General features: G+C 43.4%; 1 protein-coding gene across 2 annotated transcripts in view; it reads right to left on the bottom strand.

Moving 5' to 3' along the window:
• LOC138584136 (EMILIN-1-A-like) overlaps positions 1–7300 on the bottom strand; it is a 28259-nt gene extending 20959 nt beyond the window's left edge. For both annotated transcript variants that reach the window (XM_069656413.1, XM_069656339.1), the window contains exon 1: positions 6814–7300. In XM_069656413.1, the coding sequence (XP_069512514.1) occupies positions 6814–6950 (137 nt within the window). In that variant the 5' untranslated portion in view covers positions 6951–7300. The remainder of the gene's footprint in view (positions 1–6813) is intronic.
• Positions 7301–9792: the final 2492 nt, after the last annotated feature.

A 9792-nucleotide genomic window follows, 5' to 3' on the forward strand; every position in this document is an offset into this window, starting at 1 on the left:
GTGTGTGTGTGTGTGTGTGTGTGTGTGTGTGTGTGTGTGTGTGTGTGTGTGTGCAACGTGCAGCCTCTGAATGAAACTGATAACTCACAGACTACTGGCATGTTTATCTTCATATTACAGATTATTTTCTCCTTGTTTGCTCTGAGCCAGTTGATTGAGGAGCGATGAGATTAAAAAAACAAAAGTTCAAAGCTTTACTCTTTAACTGACAGATATTTAAGTCATTTAAGTCTAATTTCATTGAATATCTCTGATGTATTTTTCTTGTTTTCTCTTTAGATTTGACAGTTGAGGCGTTCTTCCGTACCTGACTCCCCCCGGCCTTTTCCTCCTCCCCCTTTTACTGTTGCTTTAACCACTATCTATCAAGTACTCCAACCTTAACCACACAGCAACACCTAAGCCTGACCCCAATCTATGAACCCATCAGTTATAGTCTGACGACGATATATCCTCTAGGAGCAACAGTGAACATGTCGGGCGTGTCCATTTTTTCCAGCGTTTAGCGATAAACGACTTCCAGACTTCCTTCTCCGTGCGCTGCATTGTTTACAGTCCAGTCAGCAGCTCGAGAAGCGACCGTGTGTTCGGATCAAAGTGAAGGTAAATTCTCCCTCCAGATATGTCTGCTAAATAAACGCCGTCACTTCTTGGTTTGTTCCATCCCCCGGAGGAGCGCCCGTTCATCTGTCTGTGCTGAGTCTCAGTCTCACTGTAAACAGGAAGTTACACAGAGGCTGCACTCTGGCTTACTTCAGCGGGATGAAGCCCAAACAGAAACAGATTTTCTTGTGATCGACTTTAATTAACGGCTCTTCATTTTAATAACAACATCATGAGATTAGGAACAACATGAAGCTTTGTCAGGTCTGTCCTCAAGAGGAGAAGAAAACTACTTTAACATGACAAGTTTGTTGAACAGAGGGCGGCGCCATCATCTATGATGCATTCGAGGCAGTCAGGAGATCTAAGCGCTGAGCGGCTTTAGTGACACAGTGTGAAGCAGATTTATCTCAAGTTGAATGTTTGATCTAGAACAGACTGTTAGCTGAACTTGCTGCAGATGTTCATAGAGATGAATAAGAAGCTACATCGTTGTCAGAAGTCACAGATGTCATTACGGTGGATTACGTTCTGCCTGCTTTTGCTCTCCACATGGACTGTTTGTCCTGCATATGTGATTGGTCACTATTACTTGGACTACAAGCGTACTACAAACAGAAACCAGAACACTTCCTGTACTAAATATCTAGAAATAGAAATTCTACATTCCTATGTAGAATCTGTAAATCGAGATTAGCCTGAACGCTCGTTCTTACTCGACTGGTCGCTCACAAGTAAATGGATGAAGCTCGAACCCTAACAACATCCTGATGGTGAGAAATCATGTAATATAATATCTAATAAAAGATAATGAGGCTGGATTATTATTTATGATGATGGAGGCATTAATTGGCATCTTTAAATATTTTACATGAGTCTCATATTAGTTGCTAATGAATGCCTTTAACCTGTGATTAACGTTATACAACTCTTCAACCACAATAAAAGCCTCCCTCTGTGTTTCTAGTAAAAGCTTTTAATGTGAAGCAGCAGCAGGAAGTGTTTTTTATTCATCAGCAGAAACCGAGCAGCTGACAGTGATCAGTCAGCAGCACAGGAAGACTTCCAGCAGACGCTCCAGAGAAGCGGCATCACGTCTCTGACGCTGAGCTGCTGCAGAGCGTCGGGCCTTTCTTTGTCCCACATTTAATCAGCATGAAAAACACACTGAAAGAATCCATCATGCTGCAGCAGAGTGACCTCATCTGGCTCGTCAGCCAATCAGATACTTGCAAGCTCACGCTCCTGCTGGGGAACTTTGATTGATTGGTCCAATCCCACTTCCCCACAGTTCATTTCAGCACAACAGAATGTAAACAAAGCAAGCATGGGCCGTGTGGAGAAGAAGTACAGCGGAAAGTTGACCTGTAAGACCTTTTCACACAAAATGTTCACACAGCGAAAGTCTGCATAAAGTCACCGTTTGTGTCCACACATGCAGCCCGCCCGGACAGTGTGTGTGAACGGAGCTTAAGTGACTGCATTTGGTCGGCTGGTGTTGTTTTTATCGTAAATCGTAATTATCAGTTATCTATCAAAACAAAGTTTTCATTGTCATGACGATGGCTCTTTGTAAACCAGGCTGGGTCGCCATGTTAAGTTCTCGTCACCTCTAACCTGCTCAAGAGGAGCCTGGGGTCATAGTTTCAACTCCAGTGACATCACGGGTTAGAGTTTGGATTATTTTTCTTTGAGCAAAATTAAAGATATTTTTTACTTCTTCTGCTTTCTGCCAGCCTCGACTTTCACAGCACGGCTTCACATGCATCTCGACGTATCACATCTTCACTGTTCTCTTTAACTGCACATGACTGATGTAACACACATGACAGAACTGATCAGTGTCTTTATCACAGATCCTTGTTTGTTTTATTATTTGTTATGACATTTATATTCTTCATAACTTTTCATTACAACAGCATGACTGAAGTAGGACTGTAAACAATGCAACGCACGGAGAAGGACGTCTTGGCTGGAAGTTGTTTATCGCTAAATGCTGGTTAAAGTGGAAATACAGAGAAGTTCGCTGTCACTTCCAGAGGATACATCATCATCAGACGATAGCCGATGGGTTCAGAGATTGAGGTTTTGTCGAACTTGCTGAGAACAACTTCCCTCTGATTCCTGTAATTAGACATGTCTAAACTACATGTTATATCTGCTTCTGTGTCATCATCTTTCTTTTGAACACAACATCAAAGCTTTGGCAGTTTTGCATCTGTTTTTTTTGCTATATTTGTATCAAACTTTAAATTATTCCTCAGAATAAAATGTGATCCAGAGAAAGATTTCACAAACTCTCTCTCACGCGACCCTGCAACACAAACTCTGCTGTTTAGCTCAGGCTCGTCAGGACTAAGGAAGAGATGCAGCTCTGTTCAGACAGGATGAGAGGGAAATCCTTTGTCTACCTGTCATTAATTTAACTCATCGTTCAGGGTGAGACAACAGGACAGAGACTAAAGACAGAAGCCTCCTCAGGGGGCGCCGGAGAGCTGAAGGGAGGCTCGGAGGTGAGTCAGAGTAGAAAATTACACTCCTTCTCCGAGTCCTAATTGAGTCAGACATGATCACACAAAGACATGAAACACGTGCTAATATCATTCAGTGTGACTTCCACTTCCCGAGAATATCATCATCTCTGGTGTCCCTTCAAAATAAGAGTCCTTAAATCAGATAAAAACCAGATGATGTCACTACTGCCGCACACGAGTCGGGCTGGGCGGCGATAAGGAAAAAATACTTTCCGCATTTGCTCATTGTCGATATTTATCACCAGAAGCTGCCAGTTTGAAGAGCATCCTGATAATGAAGAAAGCCTGAAGCAACCAGATGGTTAAAGCTTTAAAATACAGAATATAGATTAGGAAGCGAGTTCCCCCTTTTACAGGCTGTACTGTGTTTTAAAGGACAGATAATCACAGATAAAAGCACTGATGTTAGTGAGGCCTGTTATATACCGTATACATCCAGATGAACCTCATGATTAAAAGTAAATCAGCGTCTCTCTGACGTTCTTCAGCAGACACAGGACGTCTGTTGAAGGGGCTGCAGGCTGAGCTGCACCAACTCCCATATCATCGACATTCTGTTCGCTTTCTGTCAGCAAATCCTCATTTCTGGGAGTTATTTATCTTCTCCTTTAAAGAAGACTATTGCCGTGTTCAAAATCAGATAGTATATACTACATACTACATACTGCATACTACATAGTACATAGCACATACTATATACTGCATACTATATACTACATACTACATACACTATACTACATACTGCATACTATATACTACATACTACATACTACATACACTATACTACATACTGCATACTATATACTATATACTACATACTACATACTGCATACTGTGTTCGGCAGTAGTATGTAGTATGGAGCTGTTCATATTTATTTTGCAGTACGCAACGCCAGGCACCAGTTTCCGGTTTTGGAAAGGTGAAGTAAACAACAGCCCGCCAATAGCAAAAAGCTGCTTCTTTAGCTATAGCGCCCCCTTCTGCTTTTCAGGAATGCTGCTGCTGTCCGTCATTTCAACTGCCATTGTGACGTTCCAACGCTTTGCATTGTGGGATACAGTAGGCGAGGCAGACTGGTCCGATACATACTGGACATTTTTTCCGAATCAGGCTGACATCCAGGTACTTTTGGCGTACTGCACATTTTGCTTTTTCACTGCATACTACATTTTGGCCAAATCAGTACGTACTGCTAGTATAGTATGGCATTTAGAACATACTTCGCAGAGGGAAGTGGGCGTGTTCTCCTGCTTGCACTTCATGTTCGAGACAAAAAATGCAGACTTCTGTTTTTGTCAGAATATCAGACAACCCAAATTATAAGACGACCTCCCACATTTAATGAAAAAGACTTTTCGAAGACCAAATTTGTTTTATAAAAAAACTCAATTTTATTTTACCTTTTAAATAAAATCACATTTTCAACATCTGTAAGATTAAATGATCACATTTAAACTGAATATAAGTGAGGTCTGTTTATAGAGCAGTGTTAAAACAGCTGGATGACTGCTCTGGTAACGGGCAGACCTTCGTTCTGTTGTTCAGTAACACACTCACACACTCTCCTGTCTCTTGGAAGCGGCTGCTTTGAGGACCATGGTACGATGTTCTCTGTTACCATCTGCTAGCTAAGACTGTTAGCATTTTTAAGACCAACTTTTTGGGTTCTCCGTCTTCAGACATTACCCTCTGTGACACCGTGTTTCTTGACTGCTGGACAGTTGTTTAATGACTCTGCTGCATTGATAACCATTATCTTAAAATCAGCATCATGACTCGCATCAGTTGTCGGTTAACTCGGCCGACTTTTAAACCACTTTGTTCCGGACGATCACCGTGTCTCTCCATCTTTCATCCCCCTGGCTCTGCAGCTGTGAGTGACGGCTGGCCTCGGTCATGAGGGGTACACTCGTACATATAAGTCCAGACCCCGAATATAAGACGATCCCACTTTTTCATGTACGTCAAGGAAAAAAACCATCTTATATTCGGACCAATACGGTAACCTGTATGTTTGATCTCCTCATATCGAGATGTCTGAAAATGTCCAAAGTTTATCTTTGTTCTGAACAGAAATTTTGTCGCGATCCCACATTGAGAGAACTTTCTCGCCCAGCCACACACATGATTCACATTAACAATCACACTGTGACAAACTACACAACAACACAACTGCATCAACATGTTTCCCACACTGTCCCGCCAAAATAAAACCCTGATGTTAAAAACAACACACCCTCAAAAAAAGAAAAACATACTCTTACCAAATCTAACATTATCTCTGCAAACACACACACCATAACATAACACACCCTTATCATCACGGCCTTCTGCTCAAACCGCGCACACACAAACACACACACACACACACACACACACACACACACACACACAGCAGTGAACTATTTCAAACCCAGCTGTCAACATGTGTGTGTGGGAACTGATCCATCCCATCTACAGCAGCTCTGTGATGAGCGGTCGTCAGGTTTCATCCAAACGTTGCTCAAGTTTTAACTGAATTTCCAGAAAATCGTCCAAAATAAAACGTGACTGTATGGAGCTAAATCTGCAGACGGTGCCGCTAAAGCATCGCAGAAGAACGTGAGGTCATTAAAAGAGCTCCGGTCGAAGCACAAATTATGGAAACATGAAGAAAAGATGAGAGAAATACGACATTAGAGTACGTTTGATGAATTAATGTAAGGAAGGTTACATCAGCTGATGTTTTCAGCTCTTCATGCTTCACGTACGAACTGTTACACTTCACACAAACCAGGAAACTGTCCAGATATTTCATGTATTTCTAAACCCAGTGTGTGATCAGTGTGTGAAGGTGTTTTTGACCTGCAGCTTCCACATCTAATGTGTGAACCCCGTCTCCAAACATTTACTGTTTGATTCAGAAATAAGCTTTGAGCCGCAGATCGAAAAAGTCGTCCAGAATCAGAATCAGAAGTCGGTTTACGCTTTAAAGGATGTCTTGGTGTTTTGGTTCATAACTAAAACAAAAATAGACTTAAAAATAGGGAACAAACTAAGAAGTTCCTCCTCCAGAGTAAAAGCATGCTGTCACATTCTGAGCAGGAGAAAGTGTTTCAGGCGTTTATCATCTCCAGACTCGGCTTCTTTCCGGTTTCACTCCCTGCAGCGAGTTCAGAAAGCAGCTTCTCCCCTTCATACAGGTTCATACATCGTCTTCGCTTCTCTCCACCGGCTCCCTGTTTGATTTAGAATTGATTTTAAAACGTGACTGATCACTTTTGAAGCAGGTCTGAATCCAAACTACGAAACAGAAATGTTATGAGCCAGTTTGCAGTCTCATCCTCAGGTGGGGCCGTTCTGCTCGATCCAAGGTCAAAGTTTAAACCTAAAGGAGAACCTGCTTTTACCAGAGACACCACAGACTGTGTAAGAAGTGGACGCAGTCGTGTGTCATTCGTGTTTTTACAGGAAAAGAACACACGTGACACCGGCCTCAGCAGAACAACCTGCAGAACCGGACCAGGATCCAAACCAGCAAACCACTGACACTTCTCTTTCACAATAGAACTTCTGCTGCACGCGCACACATACAAACTCTACTTCTTTGGTGAGGTCATAAACTCTGACGTCAGCTCCGCCTCCTTCATCATCAACATCATCATCATCAGGCTTTCCGTGCACGTGTCAGCCTACCTGTGTCTGCTGGCGGCGCGTGCTCCGTGCGTGTTCCCGTGCGCGCCTGCATACAGGCTGTAGGAGTTGCGCTGCGCGAACGCGCCCTCGGCGTGTCCGCAGGTCCAGAGCGCGAGCAGCAGCAGGAGCGCGGCCATCCCGCTGATCAATACACGATCAATACAGAGTATCGATACCTGATCAGAGTGTGATCAGCTCTTCAAATGGCGGGAAAAAAACATCTCCATGGAGACAAAAGTAAAAGTTTCCACAAAAGTCCGTCCTACCGATCCATGATCTGGATTCGGATCCAAACACCCAGAAACCAGACCTGAAGAAGAGTCCAGTCTCCTCTCCTCCGCCCCGGGTCCGGGTCCAGCTCCAGGTCCAGCTCCGGATCCCGCTGATCCTGACCCCTAATCCAGGCTTGATCGGCTCGTAGTCCGGTTTGATCCGGTCAGAGTTAGTCCATCAGAACTTTTCATGAGAAACAAAGAGAAGAAGAAAACGTTGCGACAGACTGAACCGAGACCAGCTGCTCCTCCTCTTCATCGCCGCCCCCCCGAACTGTCCCCGCCCCTCCCGGAGGAGAAACCAGACACGTGCAGCTCCGCAGCCTCACCTGCAGCCCACCAGTACTGATGACAGCAGACCGGTTGTGATAGAACCAGAGCGCTGCTGATGGAAACGGACCTGGTTTAAATGATTCACTGTTAAAGAAAGTTTAACCTGATGATGTTTCACACTAAAGACTCACAGACACTAAATAATTATAGATAATAAAATCAAAATATAATTCAGTACATTCATAAATACAAGTACGTTTTGGTCATCTGATAAATCCCATGAATGAAAGGATCAGCAGTGCGTCTGTTTCTCGCTCATGTGATGAAACAAATATTAAAGTTTGTTCTTCAGCTGAATCGAAAAGTTAAATCTGATTCTGTCTGAGATGGAAACATTCATCTATTATAAATATATTCATCAACTCATAACGTAAAGTCAGGTGATGACAGGTTGATGAAACAGATGCATGTGATCAGGTGGGACAGGTAGAGGATCAGGTACAGATGCACAGGTTATAAATGACTAATGGGGAGGGGGTGGGATTAAGTAAGTCTGTACTTCTTCCTTCTCGGACGTGTACACAGAGTCATCAAGTGTTTGACAATCTGATGCAGCGTTAAGCTTTCTATTGTGTAATTATTGTTTTCTGTGTGACCTTCCTGCTTCTTTTTTACATGTTCAAAATAAATGTAATCAAATCCAACCTGAGGTGAACAGATACAGGTGACAGGTAGGTGAGCAGGTAAAGGCGCACAGAAACAGGTGAACGGGGAAGATAATCATGTAAAGGTGAACCTTTAACCCCAATGACCTTTTTTCAGAGGAGGGAAGTGACAAAGTGATTTATTAAACTTTGAGTTTTTACCTGTACTCCCCACAGATATCTTACCTTTATGATCTTTATCTTTGTAACGTGCAGCACCTCTGCGATCATCTGCTGTCATTAACGGACATCATGGCAGGATGAATGCTTTTTCGGCCTGCTACAAGGAACCTTGAATCTCCCACCAGAGGGCAAAAAGGATTTGAGTTTAATTGGATACTATTTTCTTTCTCATAATAGGCTACTCATGATGATCGGAGAGACCAGTTTTTATTTTTAACCCCCATATTTGAACACGTTATGAAGCTGAAACTCGTCAGTCTGAATTCAGTCTGAAGGTTTTTGGTGGATAAACTGTGTTCAGCAACATTTTAGAAACTCTTTGTCACAGCTGAGAGTTTTATTTGAGTCCGCTGACATTTGTCTGTTTCCTGAGATATGAGCTGTTTTTCTTCATCATTTATAACATTGTGTTTCATATGAGCCAAGAAGGGGTGAGGTCAGCCATCTTTAAGGGTGTTCACTTCTTTAAATTCTTCCCAGAGGAACACGAGTCAGAGAAACAGCAGAGTGTCCGTTGTTCAACATTTATAACATCCAAACTTTTTGATTTAAAGAAATATAATATTTACGGTGACTTCAAAGACGTTAATGAACTTTTACAACCTTCAGATTTCTCTTTGATGGCGCACAGAGGAGCAAACATCCTGCATGCTTCCTGAAGCTAAAGGATGTTTCATATCTGCTGCTCCCTAAAATAAACCACTACCCCTGACCTCTGACAAACAGACACACACTTACACTAACACACACACGGACACACACACACACTCACAGACACACACATAGCAGATAACAGTAGAAGCTGCAGTCCCTGTGATGATGATAACATGACCAACACTCACACTGGGTGTGTTTGATTTGTGTCACTGAGCAAGCTCTGAAGCTGGAGCATTAAATCAGTGGTTTGTTATGTCGATAAAAAATTTACAGACTTAGCTTTTCTGGGCCGTCACAAGTTCTTCTGTTCTCTAAAGTTCTCAAGATCTTCAGTCCACAAGGCCCTTCAAGGCCTTCAAGGCCCTGCAAGTTCTCTTGTTCCTCAAGCTCTTCAAGCCCCTCGAGTTCGTCTCTCCCTCGAGTTCTTAAGGCCCCCCGGGTGGGTTGGGCACCGAGTGAACATCATCGAAGTTGATGTGTTGGAAGGAGGAAAGGTGCGTGTGTGTTGCTTACCTGTGGAAGACATGGCACCATGTGGCACCAGGCGAGCCGGCGGAGGCAGTGTGATGCTCTGGGCAATGTCCTGCTGGGAAATCTCGGGTCCTGCCGTTCATGTGGATGTTACTTTGACATGTACCACCTACCTGAACATTGTTGCAGACCTTCATGGAAACAGTATTCCCTGATGGCAGTGGCCTCTCTCAGCCGGATGATGCGCCCTGCCACACTTCAGACATGCTTCAGGAATGGTTTGAGGAACAACAAGTTCAAGGTGTTGACTCGGCCTCCAAATTCCCCAGATCCTAATCCAATGGAGCGTCTGTGGGATGTGCTGGACAAACAAGTCCAATCCATGGAGGCCCCAACTCGCAACTTGCCCACGTCTTGCT

This window comes from Semicossyphus pulcher, unplaced genomic scaffold (assembly GCF_022749685.1).
Source record: "Semicossyphus pulcher isolate SPU_LCO1_2020_fin unplaced genomic scaffold, fSemPul1.0.p SCAF_1, whole genome shotgun sequence".
Taxonomy (NCBI): Eukaryota; Metazoa; Chordata; class Actinopteri; order Labriformes; family Labridae; genus Semicossyphus; species Semicossyphus pulcher.